Raw genomic sequence first — 25,898 nt, 5'->3', positions numbered from 1 at the left:
CAAGCAAGCTGTGGCTGGGGCTGTGCTGGCTGAGATCATGATGGTTTTAGTGATCATATGGACAATGGACATGTAGTCTGCAACTTAACACAACCAAAATCACATTGTTATCGGGGTGGTTGAGCAAAAGTTAAACAAAATCCCAGATGCTGGAGGTTTATTGTGAGCAATCACCTCTCCCATAGCACAACTCAGTCAGAGAAGTTTGAGTCAGGGCCTTTTGCTGATGGGCCTTTTCCCACCGTCCCATCCCTTCCATAGCAGGTGTCCACAATTGTCCCATAAACCCTTCCTGGTTTATGTGAGCCAACAAGATTGATGAATCTTCCTTCTCATCCTAGGCCTGCTAGTTACATTGGTGATGGACCGCGTGAAGATGGGGACAGAACAATAATGGCTGACAATTTACTTCCCTGAAAATTGATTCAGAAATCATGGTCTTTGACTAGATTCCCCCAACAGTGCTCTGATCTCTGTTCCTTCCCGGCAACTCCCAAGGGAATGTGCTGAGGTGGAGATTAAGTTGTTGAAAAGGAGCATTATTTACTGAGAGTGGTTTATCAGATAGTGTGTGTGATCAGATGAAGGTTCCTGTGCAGATAAAGTTGTCACAGTTTATACAATCAGCTCCTTCCTGTCACAACATGAAATTTTGACCAGCTCTGGAAATACCACACTCAATGCCATGCTTGCTCCGGTCTGGTGGTCTGTAGGAGATAACAGTGAAAGGGACTATCAAACACTGTAATATATCCTACTCTGAGGTAGCTTGTTGATCCCACAGGTAACTTTGTAGCTGGTAGACCTGCTACATTACTGCTCCGTCAACCCAGGTTCAATCCCGACCTCTGACACTGGATGTGCATCCCCCCGACACCAGGTGCGATACCCCCACCTCATGTGTTCTGGTTTCCGCCCACCTGACTGTGCTGGCAAGCGATGGAATCTACAGGGAATTGATGAGAATGAGTAATCAATGTGATCAATCAGTGATTCCAAGATGGTGGCACGACACAGCTTGCAGCAGCCACTCCGGAGCTGATTATCTGTTATTTGTGAAGTGGGGTGCCGTGCGCAATCATAATCAATTGAAAACTAACGTGGGAGCATGGAGGAACATCGGGAAATCTCCAGGAAGACCTTCTTCGTTGCTGCTGCTGCTGTGAAGTCTGGGACTTGGCTGGGAAGAACAGGCCCCCAGACCTCGGGGTTGCGTTGCCGATGGCCGCTGGCAGGGCCGTCTTAATACGCCGGAAGGGATGGTCGTCGGCTCAGAGATTCGACGGACTCGGAGTCCGCTGCAGTCAGGTTGCTTTCGGTGTGTGCTGTGACTGCAAGGCTGGGTTCGACAGAGCTTTCAGTGTGTGCTGCGTCTGCGAGGCTGAGTCGGGCGGCGCCGTGGAAGTCCACAGCGGGGGTATTCCCTTCTGCCGCCGGCGTGGGATGGCGAGTCTGCCGGGACCCTGGGAACTTGTGGAAACTGTGTGGTGATTTCTTTTGAACTTATAGTCCTTTAACATCTTTGGACTATTTTTACTGTGCCCATCGTCTGTTTTTTTATCAATTATGCTATTGTTTGCACTGTTGTAACTATATGTTGTAATTATGTGGTTTTGTGCAGGTCTTGTAGCTTTAGTTTTTGGTCTTGTTTGTCTGGTGGATTTGGAGCTCCTTTCCGGGGAACGCGCTAAGACAGTAGCGCTATATTAATACGCAGCAGCCTCTCCGGACTCTGGATGGGAGATTGCCAAACGTCATGTGGATTTTCTAGTGTAGTCTGTTTTGTCATGTGCTTTTGTGATATCATTCTGGGGGAACGTTGTCTCATTTTTTAACTGCATTTTATTTGTGGTTTCTAACTGACAATAAACTGAATCTGAATAAGAGTAAATGGATGCCTGATGATGGCATGGACTCAGTGGGCCGAATGGCCTCTTTCTGCGCTGTATCTTCCGACAATGATTGGTTTGTATTCTAGGATAGACTGAATCCTGGGAATGGTTGTGCACCCAGATACACACCATTGGAGACAGGAGCAGAGGGGTTGTATTTGGACAGGTAATCACGTGGACTGGACTACAAACCAGAGGTCTTCATATCCCACCATGGTAGCTGTGCAATTTAAACTCAGCTCTTAAATCAGCTTCATCAAACAAACACGCAAATGAACAGTAAAGTGATCTTGAAGTTGTCAGATTGTTGTAGTCTCTGAAAGTCTATCCTGAACCCTACATATTTATGCAATTACAAAGAAGGCACAACAATGGCTATATTTCATTAGGAGTTAGAAAGGAGTTGTTACGTCACCACAGACAGTCGCAAATTTCTAAAGTTGTACCATGGAGACCATTCTAACAGGCTGCTTCACTGTCTGGTATGGAGGGGCCACTGCACAAGATTGGAAAAAGCTGCAGAAAGTTGTAAACTCATCCAGCTCAATCATGGGCCCTGGCCTCCCCAGCATCCAGGAGACCTTCAAAGAGGTAGCGTTTACCAGTCAGGGACCCACCACCCAGGACATGCCCACTTCTCCTTGCTACCATCAAGAAGGCGGCGTAGGAGCCTGAAGACACAAACTCAACATTTCAGGAGTAGCTTTGCCCCCCCCCCCCCGCCATCAGAATTCTAAATGAACAATGAACCCATGAACACTTCCTCGGTATATTTTTCCTTTATTTTTGCACCACCTGTTTAATATAATTTTTTAACATCACTGTGCAGAAGTCTCAGGCATATATATATATGAGACTTTTGCACGATACTGTATATTGGATAAATTAGGAAGGTGGCTGGGAAACAGAAATAAGAGTACTTAGCTTTATATTAGCTCAGTAATATTTAGTGTTATTTGGTAACTGGAAAGACATTTTATAGAATACTGTACAGAAGTCCAAGGCACTCTAACTATATATATGTGCCAAAGATTATTGCACAGTACTGTGTGTGTATGTGTGTGTATATATATATATATATATATATATATATATACTGCAATTTTTAGTAGATTTTTATTATTATGTATTTTAATGAACTGCTGCAGCAAAGCGACAAATGCCAATAATATTAAACCTAATTCTCATTCTGATTCTGGAAAACATTCTGAGAGATAGGATCACAAAGTCAAAGTCAATGTCAAAGTAAAATTTATTATCAAAGTGCATTTACTGTTTGTTACCATGCACTACCCTGAGATTCATTTTCTTGCAAGCATTTACAGGAAAGTAAAGGAATACAATAGCGTTTATGACCAGCAGTATTCAGAAAGGCATGGACTGTGGGAAATTATGTGCATGGGAAATCAAGTCCCACAAATTTGATTGAATATTTTGAAGAGGTGATCAAGAGGATCGACGAGGGCAGAGTTGTAGATGTTGTTTACATGGTCTTTACTAAGATCTTTGACAACATGTTGTGTGGGTAGAAAGTTAGATCACATGGGATCCAGAGTAAGCTGGCCAACTAGATACAAAATTAACTTGGTGGTAGTGTTAGTCTGTTTACAGATTGGAAGTCTGTGACCAGTGGTGTGCTCCAGGGTTTGGTGCTGGGTCCACTTGTCTTCATTACCTGTATTAATGACCTGGATGAGAAAGTAGTGGGCATGGTTAGTATGTTTATGGATGACACCAAAATTAGTCTATTGTACGCAGTGAAGATGGTTATCTAAAATTACAAAATTATCTAAATCAATTGGGAAGTTGGGCCAAGGAATGGCAGATGTTATTTAACTTGGACAAGCATGAAGTGTTGCATTTTGGAAATTTGAACCAGGGTGGACTTACACAACAAATAGCCTGGCCCTGGAGAATGCCGTAGAACAGAGAGACCTCAAGGTACAAGTATATATTTCCCTGAAAGTCTGTGACCCAGGTAGACAATGTGGTGAAGAAGATGTTTGGCATGCTTGCCTTCATCAGTCAGGACAATGAGAACAAGAGATAGGACATTATGTTACTATTGTAGAAGACTTCGATAAGACTGCCCATGGAGTTTTACATGCTGTTCTAGCCACCGAACTATTGGAAGGGTGTCCCTAAGCTGAAAAGACTGTGGGAAAAACTCATAAGGATGTTACTGGTTTTGGAGATCTTGAGTTATAAGGTGAGACAGGATAGGTTTCTCTGGGGCACAGAAGGTTGAGGAGGGCTCATATAGAGTTACATAAAATCATGAGCAGCACAGATAAGGAGAATGGTCAGTTTTTTTCCCGGGGTAGGGAAGTCTGAAGCTATAAGGCATAAATTTCAGGTGAGGGGAGAAGATTTAAAAGGGGGCCTGAGGGACAACTTCTCTGCACGTATGGCGGTGGGTGTACGGAATGAGGTGCTGGAGGAGGTGGTAGAGTTGGGAGCTATTAAAGCATTTCAAAGACATTTAGACAGACGCATGGGCAGGAATAGTGTAGAGGGACAAGGGTCAAACGTAGGCAAATAGGACGAGCTCAGAAAACTCCATGGTTGGTATGGATGAGTCAGACAGAAGGCCTCTTTCCATGCTGTTTAATTCTAAAAACCTATGACTCCATTACTCATGGGACAGAAAGAAAGCAATTTAATATATAGCTATCAAATAACTTTGGAATTATTGGATGTAGGGCCAGGAATTTTGTAGAGTATTAATTCCAGGGATACCAATCATTGGCAGCTTTACATAACCTGGTTACTATGGTGATGTTCTAATCTAATAATCACACTGTAAACATAATTTCCATGCTGACTTATACTGTAGTTGGTTTCTTTTTATCTCCAATTCCCAGCATCACTCTCGAACCATTCGCACCATGGGAGGCTCTTGGCTCACAGAAATTTCCTTTGCCTGTGTGCATTATATACGTGTGCCTGCGTATGTGCATGTCCACATGTGTGCTTTGTACGTCCATGTCTGAGATTGGACCAGGGAAGGACTGTGGATTATAGGGGGAGATGGATTGGGTTGGGACTGGGGGAGGGGGTGGGTGAACAATCAGCACACCACCAGGCACGGCAAAGGCGGGCATGGAGATGGTCGGATTCTGGTGGAGGTGAGTCAATGCCTGCAGAAAGTCGTGAAGGACAACCTGCAAGTTGTCCTGGTTGTTTGAAAGGGTTGTTTAGGAGGAAGGAAGAGACAAGAATGTGGGTAAGTAGTTTGTTTACCCAGCAGACTTCCCAATCCGATGTGAAGACCATGTTGCTCTGCCTGTGCCCAGTGACAGGGGTTCAAGGGCCTCCTGCTTCATTCCCCTGGAATGTGCACGGGGAATGTTGCCATCCTGAGTATCCCTGATACAGGAATTGGAATGTACTTATAAGGGAGACCGGCAAAAGGATGGTTGGATTTTCCAATCAATGGAAATTGAGCTGGAACCTATTATGATTGTGATTCTCCCATGAAAAGAGCACATCTCTGGAATTTCAGTATCAATACTCTTAAAAAACCCTGATGTGGTACATCTAAACTTCCAGAGATTCACTTGTACCATGAGCTCTCTGTATTATTGGACTCTCAAAAGAGCAGAGATTGTTCCTTAATCAGCCTCCTGTTGCAGGAATGTCTCTAACCCTGCCACACACCGTAAATTTGGGAATATATTTCCAAATCAGGATGCTGAGTCACTTCCAGGGGACCTTGCATCTGTTGCCCTCGTCCTTCAGGACTGTAAGGGCAGGAGAGGACGGAATAGCACTGAGGCTTCTTGCCAGGCTTCTCCCACGAAGGAGTACTGGTGCATCGGCTGAAGGGGGACAATATGTGGTCATTTCCATGCCCATCTTTGACTTGACAGCATGGACTTCATCCGAATTGTAATTAATATTGAGAGCTCCAAGGACTATACCTTCCCAGCTGTGGTTCACCATGCTGGCTCCTCTGGTGGGCTTGCCCTGACAGGATGTGCTTGTGGATGCTAATGGAGAATCGGGTGCATTGCCTGCAAGTATGGCTTTGTCAGGACATTGCATGATTAGTCAATGGGGAAATTGGCCCAATTTAGGCTCCAGATCCCTGGAGTTCTTTGCAAGTTTGATGGGGCTGCGAATGACTTTGGTCTGTTTGAATTTGGTGTGAGGTCGATATTATGGTTTATTTTTCCTCTGAAGCAGTAAACGTCAGGGGTTTGCTCAGCTGTAGAATCAATCACATGGGGCTTGAGTCTCAAAATTTGAGATTTTGCTTCTGAGTTTAAAAAACCCTAAAGCTGTTTCCTCCCCAAAATCCATAAGTGAACAATACAGGTTTTACAACAATGTTATAGTTACTTATGTTGAGTTAATTTCTCTGGACTCTGGGCAGGTCCCGCCGGATTGGAAGATGACAAATGTCAGACCACTGTTCAAAAAAGGATGTAGACAAAAGGCAGTTATCTCTAGGACAGTTAGTTTAGCATCTATAGTTGGGAAAATGCTTGAAGCTATCATTAAAGAAGAAATAATGAGGAATCTGAAAAGAAATGGATCCATTAGGAAGATGCAGCATGGATTCAGAAAAGGCAGGTCCTGTTTAACAAAATTACTGGAGTTCTTTGAGTATATAACAAGCGCAGTGGATAGAGGGGAACAGATAGACACTATTTACTTGGATTTCCAGAAGACATTCGATAAGGTACCACATAAAAGACTTATCCATAAGATAAGGATGCATAGAGTTGGGGGTGATGTATTAGCATGGATAGAGGATAGGTTAACTAACAGAAAGCAGAGAGCTGAGATACATGGGTGTTACTTCGGCTGGCAATCAGTGGTGAGTGGTGTGCCGCAGGGGTCAGTGCTGGTCCCGCAGTTGTTCATGATATACATTAATGATCTGGAAGAGGAGACCGTGTGTAGTGTATCTAAGTTTGCTGATGATACTAAATTGAGTGGAAAAGCAAATTGTGCAGAAGATACAGAGAGTCTGCAGGGAGATATAGATAGGTTAAGTGAATGGGCAAGGATCTGGTTGATGCAGTACAATGTTGGTAAATGTGAGGTCATCCACTTTGGAAGGAAAAAGGGACTTGGGAGTGTTTGTGCATTTATCACAAAAGGTTGGTTTGCAGGTGCAGCAGGCTATCAAGATGGCAAATGGAATATTGGCCTTCATCGCTAGAGGGATTGAATGAAAGAGCGGGGAGGTTGTGCTGCAACCGTACAGGGTACTAGTGAGCCTGCACCTGGAGTACTGTGTGCAGTTCTGGTCTTACTTGAAGGTTCACCAGGTTGGTACCAGAGATGAGGGGGTTAGACTATGAGGAGAGATTGAGTCACCTGGGACTGTACTCACTGGAATTCAGAAGAATGAGAGGAGATCTTATAGAAACATAAAAAATAATGAAAGGGATAGATAATATAGAGGCAGGAAAGTTGTTTCCACTGGTTAGGTGAGACTAGAACTAGGGGACATAGCCTCAAGGTTCAGGGGAGTAGATTTAGGACGGAGATGAGGAGGAACTACTTTTCCCAGAGAGTGGAGAATCTGTAGAATTCTCTACCTCATGAAGCGGTGGAGGCAACCTCAATAAATATATTTAAGACAAGGTTGGATAGATTTTTCCATAGCAGGGGAATGAAGAGTTGTGGGGAAAAGGCAGGTAGGTGGAGATGAGTCCATGGCCAGATCAGCCATGATCTTATTGAATGGTGGAGCAGGCTCGATGGGCCAGATGGCCTCCTCCTGATCCTGTTTCTTATGTTCTTATGGTTTTATTTCTAAATCCCAGATTGAAGTTGAATTCCATAGATGCCATGGAAGGCTGAATTATTTGCAAAAATCTTCCTCCAGAATTTGTGCCTGGATGACACTGATGATTGTACCATCACAGATGGCAGCCTTCAGCCATTTACACTCAGTGAATCTTCATTGTGTTCCTAATAAACTCATCACTGACAGTTATGCACATAGTCTTCTGCTGCTCTAGCCTGTCCACCTCAAGGTTCAATGTATTTTGCATTCAGAGATTCACTGTTGTAATGTATGGTTATTTGAGTTCCTGTCACCCTCCTGTCAGGTTGAACCAGTCTGGCGTTCTCCTCTGACCTCTCTCATTAACAAGGTGTTTTCGCACTCAGAGCTGTTGTTCACTGAGAGCTTTTTTGTTTTTCACACCATTCTCTGTGAACTCTGGAGACAGCTTGTGTGTGGAAATCCCAGTAGATCAGCAGTTTCTGAGATACTCAAACCACCCCATTTGGCACCAACAGCCATTCCACGGTCAATGTCACTTAGATCACATTTCTTCCCCTTTCGGATATTTGTTCTGAACAACAACTGAAACTCTTGACCGTGTCTGCATGCTTTTATGCATTGGGTTGCTGACAGATGATTGGCTGATTAGATATTTGTATTAAAGAGCAGGTGTGCCTAATAAAGCAGGCACTGAGTGTGTCAGATAATGTCTGTGACAATCGGATGTATCAAAAGTCGTTGAACTGTGAGAAATTCTTTTATGTATTTTAATTAGAGTGACAGCACAGTAACTGGCCCTTCCAGCCCAACCACACCCATGTGACCAATTAACCTATTGGCCCATACATCTTTGGAGTGTGGAAGGAAACCCATGTTGTCTCTGGGAGAACGTATAAACTCCTTACAGACAGTGGCAGAATTGAACCCGGGTCACTGGCATGAGCTGCTCCAATTCTGCCCGATCGTCCCTTGATGCGCAGGACCTTAATCAGCAGCTGCCCCATTCTGATGAACCGCTGAAGATCCATGGTTGAAACTCACCCATGCTTCTAGTTCAACTCTTCCATGAGAATACCATCTCTGGCACTTACCTGATGCGGTGGAAGATAGTTCAGTTATCTCCTGCTTACGAAACAAGAAATCCAATCAGACACATTAACAGCCATCAGTCTGTTTTCATTGATTGGGAAAGCGACAGGAAGTTTATCTATGGCAGTTGCTCATTGGTAATCACAGATTATGCCTGGATTTCTCAGGTCCAAACTAATCACAGCCCTTGTGCATATATGTGGATAGGAGCAAAGCGCAAGATGCTGGAGGAACTCAACAGGCCAGGCAGCATTTGTGGAGGGAAATGAACAGTCCGCATTTCAAATTCACATCCATTATCTGGACTAAAGTATGGAAGACAGGCAGCCAAGAAGTGCTGGATTACAATCTGTCAAGTGATAGGTGGATCACAGTGAGGAGGGGTGGAAGGGAGATGGGGGAGGGGAGAATGGAAACAGCAACAGGAGCTGGGATAGGTTGAATTGTCAGAGGGCTGAAGGTGATGGAATCTGTTAGGAGCAGAAGGTGGAGTACATAGTCAAGGGAGAGAAGTGGGGAGAACAGATGGGAGTAGTGAAGGAAGAGAATCTGTGGGAGGTGTATGAAGATGATGGACAGATGGAGAGGGTGAAGGAGTGGAAATAGGGTTTTGGGGTGGAGTAAGTGTGGGAATAAGTGGGTAGATCAGGAGGAGAAAGGAAAGAGAGGGTGAGGGTGCAGTTAACCAGAAGCTGGCTAGCTGAGTGCAACTGTCTTCCGTGTTAAGGAATGATACCAGCAACTGAAGGTCAGCCATCTCAGCCCAGTGGGAGTTCCTGCTGCAGTATTCATTACCCTCCTTCCAACTTATGAACAGAGCACAGTTCAATCCTTTTCCTCAGAAACTGAACCAGTCCATGCCTGCCTGCAGCAAGAACTAGACCCACATGTGTTGCTATATATCAACTGACATCGGTACCCTACACCTGCCAGTCAATAACTACCCCCAGCGTGACAGAATCTAACCAACACCCCATGACGTTCAAAGACATTACCAGAGTCCAGGTTTACCAACAGCCAAAAAAGTAATTAGGGATTCTGTACAATTACCAAGTCTTTTGCAATAAGCTGGTGATTTTCCAAAATCTTCCCGAGTCAGGAGTGGGACGGGACACCTACCACTTGCCTGGGTGAATGCAGCACCAGCTACAGACGGAGCTCAATGCCATCCAGGCCGATGCAGGTCACTTCACTGGCAAACCCTCCACCATCCTAAACGTGTTCCTTCACCTGACAATTGTCAGGTGCTGTACCCCGGGGGAGTCAAATAAGGATGTGACATATACTCAATAGCCACTTTATTCTGTACCACCTGTACCTACCAAAGCAGCGACTGAGTGTGTGTTGGTGGTCTTCTGCTGCTGTAGCCCAGGTGCCTCAAGGTTTGATGTGTTGTGCACTCAGAGATATTCTTTTGCACACTACCGTTGTGACGCAAGGTTATTTGAGTTACTGTCGGCTTGAACCAGTCTGGCCACTGACCTCTCTCATTAACAAGGCATTGTCATTCACAGATCTGCCGCTCACTGGATGTTTTTTCAGTTTTTCACACCATTCTCTGTGAGCTCTTGAGACTGTTGTGCATTAAAATCCCAGGAGATCAGAGGTTGCTGAAATACTCAAACCACCCCATCTGGCACCAACAATCATTCCACAGTCAGTCACTTAGATCACATTTCTTCCCCATTCTGATGTTTGGTCTGAACAGCAATTAATCCATGACCATGTCTGCTTGCTTTTATGCACTGAGTTCCTGTTACATGATTGGCTGATTAGACATTTGCATTAACAAGCAAGTGGCCGCTGAGTGTATATCATGAATGGTGGGGCTCCAGGGAGCTTGGCTGGTCAGAGGGACCATGCTAGGCAAGTCCAAAGATTCCTGAAGCTGATAGTACAGGGAGATATGGTGATGAAGGAGGCACATGCCATTGTTAAGCAGGCCAGAGAATGTAAGAACACAAGAGGTAATGAAGATGCTGGAAATAGAGAGCAATGCACATAAAATGCTAGAGGAGCTCAGCAAATCAGACAGCAACTATGGAGGGGAATAAATGTTGACATTTTGGGCAGAAACCCTTCATCAGAAAACTTGTTCCAATGATACTTGACTAGCTGAGTTCCTCCAGCATTTTGTGTGGTAATGCTGGAATGGTACGTGCAGGCCAATATACAACAGGTTGAAAGTGATTGTACTGCGGAGGATGCAGAAGAAATTTACCAGAACCTTCTCAGGAGAGACTGGAGAGGCTCAGTTTGCTTTCTTTGGAGTGGGAAGGACTTGATGCGTGCAAGACGATGAGAGGCAAAGATATTAAGAAACATCTCCCCATGACAGAGATGTTAAGGCTGATGATTGTAGCTTTTTGGTGAAGAGTGACAGACCTAAGAGAGGAACTGAACCACTGCTTCTTTTTTTCACTCACAGGGTGGCAGCAATCTGGAACACACTGCCTGAGAGGTGGCTGGAGGCAGGAGCTCCGACAGAACTTTTAGGAAACATCTGGCTCAGCACTTGAATTGCCAAGACACCGCAGGCTGCGGCCCAAGTGGGATTAGCTCTGCCGAGCGCTGTGGGCATGCTACGCTGGTGTCAGGATGTGTGTCAGCACTTGTGGGCTGCCCCCAGCACAACCATGGGTGCAGTGGTACGTTGTGCAAGCGACACATCTCACCTTATGTCTCCATGTGCACGTGGTAAATAAATCTGAGTCTGCATCCCCTCGGTTACCAAGCAGGAGCGGCAAGCGTTTCGGAACACCATTTCCTGGCGTCCCCTCCGAGAGCTGGGAAATGCTGCTTTTCCTCCGTGGTTGAAAGCTCGAGATCTGGGAGCTTCCTTCCCACCAGTACCTCCACCTCGCAGGCCGCAGAGGCACACGAGGACAGGTCGCCCCCCCCCAGCTTCTGGAGATGGCAAACCTGTTTGTGCATTACCTCAGAGGACAACGCAGAATCAAAGAGGCTCCACAGAGTTTTAAAACTGTTTTTAATTCGTACACCATGGGTTCCACCAGGTTGTGTGATGAATGGGCCCTGATCTCCGGCTGCAGTCACAGTAACCCTGACGCGGCATTAGTGAGGTGGCTGGCCTCTTGCTTCCTTAGGGCTTCTTGCCTTGTGAGGTGTGTAGAATGGACAGAGGAGGTGGAGGGGAGCAGTGGGGAAGGGGGAGTGGGAGAGGAGCCGAGGGAAAGGGTGGGGTGCAGTGGGAGTGCCGTCATTTCACTGCTCTGGGTCTCAGCTCTGGATCGATGTGGAATTACGTTGGAACGGCATGACAACCCACTGCCTGGTTCTCTGCAGCACATCCAGCGGTGTACACTTGGGGCCCATTCTGAAATCTGCTCAACTGAGGGGCAGCTCTGAGAGTCGTCTCCTGGCAGTGGGAGTTGTGTGCCCATAGCTGAGGAACCCTGGGCACCAGTACCAACGTCCCTACCTATTACAACCAGCTACAGCCCCGCGGCCACATTTCACTGGCCTACAGCCGGGGCTTGCGGCTGGTACACTAGGTGACCAAGGTCGACAGAAGGGGCTCAGAGTTGTTAATCCTGGCTCCTGGGGGTAACAGCAGAAGACCGCAGCTATAATGCTGGGTTCCCAGGGGCAGGCAGCATACACGTGTCCAGAGTCAACAGTGGCACCACAGCTGTTAACCTGGGGTTTCCTTGGTCAACGACTGGGGCACGGAGCGTTCGTTAATGGTTGAATTGTTCAGTTCCAGTACGTGGCTGTGCTAGAAATTTGCCTCCGCGGTTAACCCCACTCTGGCCCCAGCAGCACGCCGTATGGGTAAGCCTGTGTTGAATGTTTCTAGCAGGGGTTCCCGCAACTGGTGGGTGTACCATTGCCCTTTGGCCTGGTTCACCCCAAAGCCTGCGACCCTCGCCTCTGCCAGTGGAAATGCCCGGGGCCTGGGTGTATCAGCGGTGGAGATGCTGGGAGTTAATCCAGGTTATATTGGTGAAACACAGCACGTCCCAATACACACCCACTGCGAACAATAGGCACTAGGATTTTCACCAGAAATAAAGAAACATTATCTGATCAAACAATACAAAAGAGTTTCCATAAACCACTATGGGGGCAACAGACTATTTGGTTTCTAATTAAATGCTTTAAATAAATGCATATAAATTATTCTCCTTTTTCATATTTGTTTCTTGCACCCAGGTTCACAATGCAATGAAAACAGCAGAATGTCACTTCCCTAGGTCACAGTCTCTGCACTGTTCCTTCTTCAGCAGGAATGGCACCTCCTCGGCCGAAGCCACGGGAAGGAAGGCTGTGTTTTCTCCGGCTGCCTCCTCGCACTCATTGATCAGTTCATAGTCCTCCGGCTTCCGGCTGGCTAAAGCCAGGATCTGGATCTGCCGCTGCACCGTCTGAAGAAGCATCTCCACTTGCTGACCCTCGGCCACGTGGAGTGGGGTGTTGGGCGCGCTAACGCTCGGGAAGGAGTGCGGGTCGTGCTCTGCGCAGCCGCATTCCTGGCTCTCCACTTGTACCTGGACGCAGCCCTTCTCCCCCATCAGTGGGGTAACGGGGACCGAGGCCGCCCAGCACTGCGGCGACGCCCTTTTATCTCTGAGCTCCAAAGTGCACAGGTGGACATGTCGGTGTGAGGCAGCAGGGCACATCCCATGGGCACCATCTGGGGGTTTTCGACAGGTCGCTGCAGGTCTAAAGGGAAGAAGACGGACCCATGGACAGAGAATCAAATGCCAAAGGAGAAAGCTTCAAGCATAAAGAAGCTATAGCTGTATATTCACAGACAAATGCACACACACACACACACACACACACGCAAACACACACACACACACACACGCATGCACGCACGCACGCACACACACACACTCACATACACACAGACACGTGCGCACACACACACACTCACACTTATGTGCACGCAAGCACACACCCTGCATGTACATTTGCACACATGCAAGTATACAGCAGGATACATGCATGTATGAGCAGTCGTATATGAAACCACACTGACAGAATGAATTGTGCACTCATTCACACAGAGATATAGTCAGATTCCGTTATACTCCTGCACTTTCACAGGAGGGCTGAAGCAATCGGAAATACGCATAAGCACATTCACACACACACACACACACCCTCTTCCCTACACTGAAACATCTATTTATACACAGTATTTGGCACAAACTTTCAGACACATGCTTCCACGTATAATCCCAAACGCTTGAGAGCACAGAATGGATTCCTTGTGGCAGCTCCTACCGTTTGCTGTCTAACAAGTCATTGGCTGAAGAGAGTTGATCTTGTATCTGGCCGTTTGTACTGGGAGACTTTGAGGCTTGTACTTCTCCAACTGAACTCTTCGAACCATGGAGTCGAGGTGGTGAGGGGCGAGGGCTGACCTTCGACGACATCCTGCCCAGCTGCCGTTGGCTAAGAGACGAGGAAGAGCAATACCTGTTGGCCAATGAGACTCTTACAGTTACTGCCTATTGGAAGGAAGACATCCCTCCCCATGACTCCATCCCATGGCAACCTAGGTAGGTATTCTCAGCTGCCACCCCTGACTGACAGAGTTGAGTAAGGGAGCAAAGAGGTCCTTCTGCTGTTGTACAGGGCCCTGGTGAGACCACACCTGGAGTATTGTGTTCAGTTTTGGTCTCCAAATTTGAGGAAGGATATTCTTGCCATTGAGGGAGTGCAGCGCAGGTTCATGTAGGGATGGCGGGGCTGTCATATGTTGAAAGATTGGAGCGACTGGGCTTGTATACACTGGAATTTAGAAGGATGAGAGGGGATCTGATTGAAACCTATAAGATTATTAAGGGATTGGACACACTGGAGGCAGGAAAAATGTTCCTGATGTTGGGGGAGTCCAGAACCAGAGGTCACAATTTAAGAATAAGGGGTAGGCCATTTAGAACAGAGTTGAGGAAAAACTTTTTCACCCAGAGAGTTGTGGATCTATGGAATGCTCTGCCTCAGAAGGCAGTGGAGGCCAATTCTCTGGATGCTTTCAAGAAAGAGTTAGATAGAGCTCTTAAAGATAGCGGAGTGAAGGGATATGGGGAGAAGGCAGGAACGGGGTACTGATTGTGGATGATCAGCCATGATCACATTGAATGGTGGTGCTGGCTCAAAGGGCCAAATGGCCTACTCCTGCACCTACTGTCTATTGTCAGAGGGTGAGCTCTGAGTCATCACTGAATTATTCAGCCTCGCATAGCAATAAGCCCGAGATTGGTTGTAATGTGAAGGGTTAGTGTACTTGCCAACTGAGAGTTGCCTTCACCGTGCCAGTCGTGAATTGACTCATTTGAAGGATGTAGCCATTGGTTACCTTGCGCACCATGGCACCAGTGTCTGGTTCCAGGTGCCAGGGGTATAAGAGTAGCACGTGCGAGAGACTCGCTGGCTTTCCTTTGTCTCCAGGGCATCCGCTTCACACTGAGGTCACGACCAGTGCTGACAAACCATTGGGGAAGTGTGCTGCAGATGCAGGAGGGCCCACCTGCACACTTCGCTAAGTGTTGGTTGAATGTTTAGTTGTGTAGTTGTGTAACTGAATGTTTAGTGTCATAGCTTTTAATATTTAGAGGAGTACTTAGATGTTTGGTCTAAAGTTTTACTGTTTGTCTGTAAATAAATGGGTAATGTGCTTAATCATAATCAATGTCTTCTGTCTCACTGACCAAATCTGTGATCCTGCTTCCCTCCAACAATGGTCTCAAACTCAACACCTTCAAAAACAAGGTCCACTTCCAACTTGTCCTACTGTACCAACCTACCCTCCAACATATCCGTTGACAGCGAGATCTTGGAGAGCCTGGACCAACTCCCTTATTTTGGGATCTAACGCTTGGCGTTCATTAATAATAGATCTACACGTTCTACACCAGCACAGACTTTGGTCAATTGAGGAATGGGGTATTTGAAGATCCTGACTTAAGACTCAGCTCAAAACTCATCACTTATCAGGCATAACAGATGCCTGTCCTCAAGGAGAACAAGCATGTGGTCCCTTGAAAAGGACATCACGCGGACATATATTCAAGGTGTTGAAGAAGGTGTTTGGCATGCTGGCTTTCATCAGTCAGGGCACTGAGTGTAGGAGTTGGGACTTTCTGTTACAGTTGTACAAGATATTGGTGGGGCTGTTTTTGGACTATTGTGTACAGTTTGGCCACCCTGTTACAGGAAATATATAATATGGGAGATGGTGTCATCACCCAGATCAACAGCCCCAACTTTTAGTGAGAGCTTCTAGGCTGATAATGTTGGGTGCGTGCCTAACACCAGATACCCAAAGCAGGCCCACTGACCTGAGGCCTGTCACGAGAATAGATTACTGGGAGTGTACAGGAAATAAGACGGACTCCAAGAAATGCAGCAGTCCCACTTCTTCTTGGAAACCCAAAGTAGAGAAGCAACATTCAGGATGACACAGAGACCCTCAAGGCTGTGACTCTGAGCTGAGAGCCCACTAATCAAATCTCTCTTTATAACTACAGTCAACATCTCAAGGAGAATGTTAGATCCATAGATCCAAACTGGAGATGTACAAAGTAGCCAGAGAAAAAAGAATTGGAGGCCTGAGAATTGGGAGCGGTTCGGAAAAGATGAACCAAAAGATTAACTATATAAACAGAAATAGCATGTGAGAATAACCGTGCAAAAGAGACATAAAAACTTTCCACAAGTATGTTAACAGTCAGTGAAAACAGAAGCAGATTTATTCTGTTAGAACTGAGAGGAATGGAACAAACAAATGGCAGAGCAATAAAATGAAAACTTTGGTCCTGTTTTCATGGAAAAAGGACAATAAGAAACTGCCTGGAAATGCTTGGGCAGTTAGAAACTAATGAAAAAGAATACTGGAGAAAAAGTATCGTGAAAAAAATACTCCTAGAGAAGTTGGTAGCATTGGAAAAATAAATCCCCAGCACCTGACAATCTGCATTGCAGCTTAATAAAATACTTGTGCACAGAAATAATCAACTCATTGGCTGTTACCTTCCACAATTCTATTGATTATTGAACTTTTCTTGTAAAATGGAGGGTGACAATTGGAGAGACACAGAGTTGTGGAGCACCACAGCATGGAAACAAGCCCTTTAGCCCATCTAGTGCATGCTGGACTGTTGTTCTGTCTAGTACCATCAAACCACACCCGGACCATAGACCTTCATACCCTTCCTATCCAAGTACTTACCCAAACTTCTCTTAAACGTTTCAATTAAGCCTGCATTCACCACTTCGCTGGCACCTCATGCATCTTGTTCTAGTCTCACCAAACCCCAAAGGAAAAAGCCTGCTTGCATTAACTGTATCAATACCCCAGATAATTGTGTATATGTAGTTCTAACAAAGAAAAGGAAGAAGAGATAGGTTACGGAAATATAAATGGGTTTACTGACATCTGGTATAAGGGATCTGCAAAGCCTAGTATATAGAAGCTGTTAACAGGATACCTAAAAAGTATCAGAGAGATGAAGTTAACATAGATTGATAAATGGGAATAATTTAAAATGTTAATTAATAAATGTATAATTTATGTTTAGTTTATGTTTTTCTTGTAAATATTGTATATTTGATGCTCCTGGTACTGCTGCAAGTATGATTTCTTCACCCCTGTGCACACACGGTTGTCCATATGACAGTAAACTCAACTTCTGACTTGTGCTTGTACTTTTGAGGATGCACGTGGTAGAACGGAAAATATATGTGGTGTGCTTGGGTTTTCAGATGTTCCTCCCTGGCAAGTGGAGGACCTGGGTTCACAGTGGAGGCAGTGGGGCACGCCGTAAATCCATATTGAACAGCATCTCTTTCCCTGACGGTCACGCTGAGCAGTGTTTGGCTGGAATTATTCCGCATCAATTTACCTCTGTGGTTTCCCCACTGATTTTTGTGAAGGCGAGGACTTGGCTGGGGATGACCCGGCAGCTGAGAACTGCGATTCCAGAACCTTGCGCTGATTCTCCATCATGTTGGTGTCAGGCTTTGTGTACTGAAAAGAAGAGAAACATCGCCTCAGGGTCTGCAAGCACCTTACCGAGAGCCGTGCCGTATCAGGAGCCTTCCAGTGGCATCACCAAGAAGCAGGAGACTGTCCTCACAGGAACAAAATAAGAATCTCTCAGCAGGGGATGATCATTAGGACTTCCTGCAACACTAATACCAATTTCCTCCACCCTGCATAGACCAGGATCTTCCTCAATTATAAATGTTTGCAAACTCTTAGTGGAATTAGATGAAGGGTGCCAGAATGACCATGATAGACCGAATGGCCTCATTCTCTGCCATACCCTCCTGTGATCCCACAAGCAATCCACAGACTAATCTAGGTTAACTGGATGAGTACTCTGACTGTGTTCACTTCCATAAATAAAATGCAGCCAGCTGTTAAAATGCTCTAAAAGTGTCGGCCCTGCTCCCTCTTTGGATCGGTGGAGGCAGTAGGCCAGTCCCTTCTGCCACTGAACTCAGGAGCTGAGCGTGTATGGTGGTGGCGCTCACACAATGGGTTGCTTCTGGCAACAGCTCACTGAACCCGTCCAGGGGCACGAAAACTGGAGTTAAAAAGAAATACAGGCGCTGGAAATTGGAAACAAGAACTGGAAACGCTGGAAACCCTCAGCAGGACAGGCAGCGTCTGTGGAGAGACAAACAGGGTTAATGTTTCAGGTTGATGACCCGAGTCCAGAACTGGAAAGGAGAGAAAACGTCAGTAAAGTGGAACTGGAATTTCCCTGCAACAGGACTTGATCAGCCCTGATGAAGGGTCTCAGCCTGAAAAGTCAACTGTTTACAACCCTCCACAGACGCCTGACAGGCTGAATTCTTGCAGCATTTTGTGTGTGATGCTCTGGAATTCCAGCTTGCTTTTATGGAATTTCTCTGACGGGGGAGGCTGGAGGAGAAGTTGTTAGTGGGGCAGTTGGAGGGTGACAAGGGAGCCTGATGCTTGCAAATAGCAAGTCAGGGTGTAGTATAGAAAAGGAAGGAAAAGGGAATGAGCCAATGTCACAGACTGGGGAAAAAACAACCCCAATATAGACAGACACTAGGAAGTGATCAGAAGTCAGAGAGTTGGGAAGCCTGTCGTGCACCCAGTTGGAAAACGAGATGCTGTACTAACAAAGCCTACTTGCCTCAATCACCTTCAAAGTAGCTGCCTTGGCCCAGTTGCCAGCTGCTTACCTTCTCCAGGGGTAAGACGTTCTGATGAGGACTGTCCGGTCTCCTCACTTCACTGGTGTTCAGGCTGTAACTTTTTGCAAAGCGAATCTCCTTGCTTTGATCACGAAGCTTCTGCCTTTGTTTTCTGATAAAACAGAGATCACCTTCACACCCGGCAAACTTCATCCGTTAGCCTCCGAGCAGTGATTACTACGTATGCTGCAAACTTGAACTGGGTGGAAGGGAGACGGTCACCCTGTCTGCTAAACCACGAGCCTTGCACGCAGCACATAAAATGGCTCCGGTCCTTCCTGACCAGCATTGCCCAATGAAGCAAAAGGCTGTCAGGTCACTGGGGAAATGAAGTAGCCATGACGACACACCAGCTAGTCTGCGGCCTCCCTGCTCTGGCAACCCACGTTCAATCCTGACCTCCAGAGCTGCCTGTGTGCAATTACCGGCTGAACGAGTAGTCTTGGGGGTATTGCACGTCGTGTCTTTATTGATGCTTTGCTGCACGCTTGAGTGCTCAGTGGAGGGTACAGATGCTTTTTTGCTGGTGAGGCAGGGGGGTTGTTGCTTTGCTGCTGTTTGTGTGTGGGAGGGGGAGCTGGGGGGGGGCTTTGGGGTTCTAACATTTAACTGTCGTTCATTCTTTGGGGCACTCCTCTGTTTGCTTGGATGGTTGTGAAGAAAAAGAATTTCAGGACGGATATTCTATATGTTTCTCTGACATTAAATGTACCTTTGAAACCCACACCTTGGTAAATAGGTGACCCCCCACACACACCTCGATAGACAGGTGCCCCCCCCCACACCTTGGTAAACAGGTGACCCCCCCACACCTTGGTAAATAGGTGACCCCCCCACACACCTCGGTAACAGGTGACCTCCCCCACACCTCGGTAACAGGTGACCCCCCCACACCTCGGTAAACAGGTGACCCCCCCCCACACACCTCGGTAACAGGTGACCCCCCCCCACACCTCGGTAAACAGGTGACCCCCCCCCACACACCTCGATAGACAGGTGACCCCCCCCCCACACCTTGGTAAACAGGTGACCCCCCCACACCTTGGTAAATAGGTGACCCCCCCACACACCTCGGTAACAGGTGACCTCCCCCACACCTCGGTAACAGGTGACCCCCCCACACCTCGGTAAACAGGTGACCCCCCCCCACACACCTCGGTAACAGGTGACCCCCCCCACACACCTCGGTAACAGGTGACCCCCCCCACACCTTGGTAAACAGGTGACCCCCCCCCACACACCTCGATAGACAGGTGACCCCCCCCCACACCTTGGTAAACAGGTGACCCCCCCCCCCACACACCTCGATAGACAGGTGACCCCCCCACACCTTGGTAAACAGGTGACCCCCCCCCACACCTCGGTAAACAGGTGACCCCCCACACACACCTCGGTAACAGGTGACCCCCCCCCACACCTCGGTAAACAGGTGACCCCCCCACACCTTGGTAAACAGGTGACCTCCCCCCCACACACCTCAGTAACAGGTGACACCTACACCTTAGTAAACAGGTGACCCCCACTTCTCGGTAACAGGTGACCCCCCCCCCCCCCACACCTTGGTAAGCAGGTGACCCCCACCCCCCCACACCTTGGTAAAGAGCTGACCCCCCACTCCTTGGTTACAAGTGACCCCCACACCTTGGTAACAGGTGACCCCCACTCCTTGGTAACAGGTGACCCCCACACCTTGGTAAGCAGGTGACCCCCCCCACTCCTCGGTAACAGGTGACCCCGACACCTTCGTAACAAGTGACCCCCACACCTCGGTAACAGGTGACCCCCACTCCTCGGTAACAGGTGACCCCCCCCACTCCTCGGTAACAGGTGACCCTGACACCTTTGTAACAAGTGACCCCCACACCTCGGTAACAGGTGACCCCCACTCCTCGGTAACAGGTGACCCCCATACCTCGGCACTCTCTGTAGATTTGACTGAGCCTTTTTTCACTTAGTTAATTAACACTGGTGAAGGATCATTAATGGCCTCAAAATTCAGGCCATTAAAAATGTGTAAAGAGCCTTTTAGAGCAGCTCAAAACTGTGAGAACAGCAGGTATGAGAACGGTTTAAAGTGAATAGAATCCAATGGGGTAAAACACTGGGAGATCTGGGATGTGCCCATAATCAATATGCCAGCCCCCTGTTGTGTTTGGCTCAGTAATATCAGCAACCACGCTACCAATGTAATTCACTGCGAGGAAGGGCTCCGGATAAATGTAAATCTCTTTCTTATTATTAAAAACTGGCGCACTAAACACTAGGTGGGAAGTGTCAATACCTCCTCTCTGGCATGGTTTGAGATCGAGCCCACAGCAAAGGATCCTTGCCCAGTAACCTGGCACCACCTACAGTGAGTGACATTAAGGCTCAGAGTGCCGGGTTGCCAAGGCTTCAGGATTTCCCCGGAGACTGGGAGTAATCTCAAGGACGTTGCTCCTAGCAACCCTGGAGTGAAACTGCGTCTCTGTGATTTGTAACCTGAGCTGTAACATAAAGTGCTTTACCACAGATTGCACCTTGTCATGGTCTGTCGGGAGACCACCAGCTCATGTTACAATGATGGCTGATAAAAAGCAGAGAAAATGATGAAATTCTATTTTGAAGATGACATAAATTTCAGAAAAACAAGTCAGCTGATGAAAATATGCCACTCTAAATTAACACTACAGGGAACTTTAACTTTACTGGGAAGCTGTTTTGCGAATATTTCCATCGAATAGAATGGATGCCAACTATTGGACTGTTTGAGGAGATGAATGTGATCTGATCGCTCCATCTGGAAAAGTGCGAATAGCTACACTTTGGAAGGTTGAAATTGAAGGCAGCGTACAGGGTTAATACTAGGTTTCGCAGCTGTTTGATCTTGGGGTCCTCCAAGCTGTCATGTAAGTTGATAGGGTGGTTAAGTAGGCGCCTGGCTGTCTTCAGTCAGGGGACTGAGTTCAAGAATTGCTTAGTAATGTTGTACCTCTATAAAACTCTAATGCAAGGGGGTGTAATTTTAAGGTTACTGGAGGAAACTATAGGTTTTTTTTCACAGAGAGTGGTGGGTATGTAGAGTGCACTGCCAGGAATGGTGGTAGAGGCAGATACATTAGGGACATTTAAGAGACTCTTACACACACAGACGGATGGTAGAAAAATGGAGGGCTGCGTGGGAGGGAGGGTTAGATTGATCTTGGAGTCGTTAAAGGTTTAGCACAACCTCATGGGCCAAATGACCTTTAGTCTGCTGTACCATCCTGTGTTCTATGAAGAGAGTAAACATTATCTTCTGGGCCTGTGAAGAGAAGACACCACAAGGAAAACTGAGTTGGGCAAATGGTTGCAAGAGATTGGCAGTGGGAAAGATGGCGACAGGAGGTCATCTGTGAAAGCGACTGAGGACCGTGTGCTTTAGGTAAAAGGGGCAATACTGTCCAGGGAACCATGGGCAGGCCGAGATGGGAAGGCTGTCCCGCTCAGTCACTTCATCGTTGCATCAAAACCCATCGGTAGAGGAGATCAGACAATTCCCAGGTTTGGAGAAGATTGACCTCAATCCCAGTGATAGAGGGGATTTGACTGATTGCTACGGATGAAAACGTTTGGCCAGATTTCCATGTACTGAAATGACTGGACATGCTCCCAGGGAAGGAGTGATGGATGGCGAAGGATTGGACTGCTCCCTAGAGTTGGAGAGATTGGATTAATTCCCTCAGACAAATGGAATTTGACCAATTTCCATTGGTGGAGAGACTACTTAGAGGTGATTTCCATGGATGAAGGATATTAGACACATTTCCGCACAAGCGTGCAGAGCAAATAGGCAGGATGACGAGTCAGCTTTGATCTAACAAGGAGAAACTGATTTGCGTACTCTTAGTCATTCTGCAGCATCTGCTCAAATTTGGTTGGCTGTATTTTCAAATCTCCAGTGATCTGGACAGGATGACAAATCAGAACCCATTAAAGACATTCACTACGACAGCCATCGGGAACGAGGTGCTACTACGACCCGCCCTGTGTGGGTGTGTGGCCTCTAGAGCACAGATTTTGTGAACCCTAAGTCCTTCGAGCCCAGGGTGAAAATGCTTTGCAAGTGACCACAGTCGTTATTGTCCTGTGTGCGGAGCAAATCAGCTTTGAAATACCGCCGTCTTTCCAGAGAGCCGCCGCCTTTCGTTTCAGTGAGGAGTTTTACTACTGCAGTAACCTGCACGCCTATGTTTTAATTAAATTTAATTATCTTTCTCCCTGTTATTGCATCCAACTGTAAAACTGATTATGACAGCAGCTTCGATAGATGGCCAGGCCTAAACAGAAATGAGTTTGTCAGAGCCATGATTTCAAGAGAACTCTGCCTATGATCTGATAGTTTATCAACTAAATGGCTTGGATTTTCAAAATTAATAGTGCAGGTACTGAATTCATTCTGGTCTTGGGCACGAGGAAAAGTCCCGGAATGGAGCAGGCAACTTAGAATATCTCTAGACTCAGCCAAGGAGCAGCAGCTACACTGAGATTGGCGAGGGAAAATTCTCAAGGATACGTGTGACTCTGTATCAGGGTGAGACTGTCGTGAGCCTGCGGCTTGCTGTAGAGTACTGAGCTTCTAGGGTTTTGAGCACATGTAATCAGTACCTTAACTGGAGTTGATAAGCCCTTGTGTTTTTGGTTTGATCCCTTCAAGTTACTTGTCTTCTCGCAGTCTAGGATTATTTAAAGAGGGCTCTCATTCAGTGCCTGAGTGTGGTCATTGTGTCGGAGAGAAGGAATTGTCTCGCCGTGTCACTCAGTTGCTCCTCAGAGGCTCCGTTGGTATTCCGACGTTTAACCTCTTGCTCCCCTCTCTTCCTGGGGATCCTGCTGTGGCTCCGTACCAGGGTCTAGTCCTTGGTGAGTCACGACAGAAACAGTGCGGACAAGGATTGGGTGAGGGCTCAGTGGTATCCCACACTGGACGGAGAGTCACTATCCATTGAGCTTGTACTCCAGTGGGTGTCACAGTGTGTGGAACTCACTGTCCATTGAGAAATCTCTTCCCTAAGGCGAGTCAGGGTCTCTGGGATCCGCACTCAGACTCGTTCAAAAATGCAGAAATATACGAAGCTGCATTAGAAGTCATGGGTACACCAGCAGGAGGTGCCACCCCGAGTTGGCTGCATCTATCATCAAAGGTCCCCACCATCTGGGCCATGCCACCTTCTCACAGCTACCAGCAGGCAGGAGATACCAAAACCTGAAGTCCCACACCACCAGGTTCAAGAACAGCTACTTCCCTTCAACCATTCAGTTCTTGAACTCATGGGAAAATCCCCAATCTCTTCATTACATCTGTATTATTGCAGGAAAATAGACTTTCTTCTGTGTCCTTTTAAAAAAATATATATAATTAGTGTTTTTCTAATGAATGCTCCTAGTATGGTGCTTTGTGCATGTGATACTGCTGCAGGAAAGCTATTTATTGCTCCTGTACATACATGTACTTGGGTATATGCCTAGAAACTCAACACTGACCTTGCTGTCCCAATGAGGGCCAGTGTTTTGTGTCTAGAATTGACTCATGATAGCTGCTCAGTCATCCCCCTGACAGCGGAGGGCTCCTTCTGTATGATAATTTCTTTGCCCATCTCCAACCTCGACAACCCCTTTGTACTGCACCGGGAGTGCCAGCCTACGTTCGGAGCTCTGGGTCCTGGTGTGGGACCTGAACTCACAGCCTTTGGACTGAGCCTAGAGACAGGGCTCCCCATGAGCAAGGGACCATACTGTAAAAAAACATCACTTGGCAGCTGAGGAAGGAAGCTATGCTGGACCTATCCAAGGGTGAGGGAAATGTTAAAAGTGACAGAAATTCGGTGGATAGGCCTTACTTTGTTTTAAAGTAAAGAACCACGCAGAGCATCCCGACCACCGTCAGTCCAATCGTGATGCAGGTTATTGACATGATCTGTCGCTGGTACATATCTTCGCTTTCTGTGGGTACAAGCACAGGCAGGGAGAATCAACATTAGTCACACTGGTCTGTATGTGCTCGCGGTCATGTATGTCTGCTTGTAGATACATGATTTCACAAGAAGTCCATTAACATGGCTGTTTCATGTGGATTCACGTTTGCATTTCTGTTTGTATGAGTGCACATTTGTATGTGTGTACTTGCACGTGTGTGTGTAAATGCAGATGTGTACTTACATGTCTCTGTATGCGTGTGTGTGTGTGCACATGTATATATGCGAATCTTCTTGCGTTCTTTTGTGTGTCTGTATATATGTGTGTGTGCATGCATGTACGACTGCATGTGTTTGTATATGTGTGTGTGTATGTATGTTTGTGTGATTGTTGGGCCTATCTCTCCAACCTGGAGCTTCATCTTTTGCTTATTGCAAGGTTTAAAAGCATCACAAGGAATCTCCTCAGGGTTTATTCCCATTTGCGGTGTCCTGGCAATCCGTGGATGTGACCTGGGGGCTGATGGATTGAGAGAATGGGCTCAATCTCTTAAACCTCTAACCTCAGCGAAAGGGGTCTCTTGATAAAAATCACACATCCACTAAAAGCAAAGCTGGGCCTTTATTCAGTGTTGCCCTGTGGGTTCAATGCGAGATCAGGCAAACTCTGGGCTTTGATGGGGTTCCGAGGTCAGGCCAGGAGGTGAGCCAATGTCCTGGGGGGACCCAGAACTAAGCCATGTAATCAGGGTCCAGGTTAGGACGGGAGTTTGCACAATCCCACTGTTATGAGGGGTTTCCCCAGAAGCCCGGATTTCCTCCCACCTTCCAATAATGTGGAGAAAACCTGCAGATGCTCGAAAACCAAAGCAACATGCACAAAATGCTGGAGGAGCTCAGCGTGTCAGGTAGCACCTATGGAAATGAATAAACGTTTTGAGCCAAAGCCTTTCTTTAGGACTGGAAAGGAAGGGGGAAGACACCAGAATAAAAAGGGGGCAGGGGAAGGAGGATGGCTGGAAGGTG

General features: G+C 46.9%; 1 protein-coding gene and 1 long non-coding RNA gene across 2 annotated transcripts in view; one reads left to right on the top strand and one right to left on the bottom strand.

The window, feature by feature from the left end:
* The window catches only part of LOC132378986 (uncharacterized), a 31,837-nt gene extending 18,802 nt beyond the window's left edge, over window positions 1-13,035 (top strand). The window contains exons 3-4 of the long non-coding RNA XR_009507252.1: window positions 11,159-11,855; window positions 12,907-13,035. This is a non-coding gene — a long non-coding RNA (uncharacterized LOC132378986). The remainder of the gene's footprint in view (window positions 1-11,158; window positions 11,856-12,906) is intronic.
* The window catches only part of LOC132378985 (pro-neuregulin-3, membrane-bound isoform-like), a 695,506-nt gene continuing 682,539 nt past the window's right edge, over window positions 12,932-25,898 (bottom strand). Inside the window, exons 5-9 of the mRNA XM_059946404.1 lie at window positions 24,798-24,900; window positions 18,928-19,051; window positions 17,610-17,734; window positions 13,987-14,181; window positions 12,932-13,416 (exon numbers count right to left, since the gene is read on the bottom strand). Coding sequence (XP_059802387.1) covers window positions 12,936-13,416; window positions 13,987-14,181; window positions 17,610-17,734; window positions 18,928-19,051; window positions 24,798-24,900 — 1,028 coding nt within the window. The 3' untranslated portion in view covers window positions 12,932-12,935. The remainder of the gene's footprint in view (window positions 13,417-13,986; window positions 14,182-17,609; window positions 17,735-18,927; window positions 19,052-24,797; window positions 24,901-25,898) is intronic.

Source organism: Hypanus sabinus, chromosome 21 (genome assembly GCF_030144855.1).
Source record: "Hypanus sabinus isolate sHypSab1 chromosome 21, sHypSab1.hap1, whole genome shotgun sequence".
Lineage (NCBI taxonomy): Eukaryota > Metazoa > Chordata > Chondrichthyes > Myliobatiformes > Dasyatidae > Hypanus > Hypanus sabinus.
This window is presented reverse-complemented; position numbering and strand designations above follow the sequence as displayed.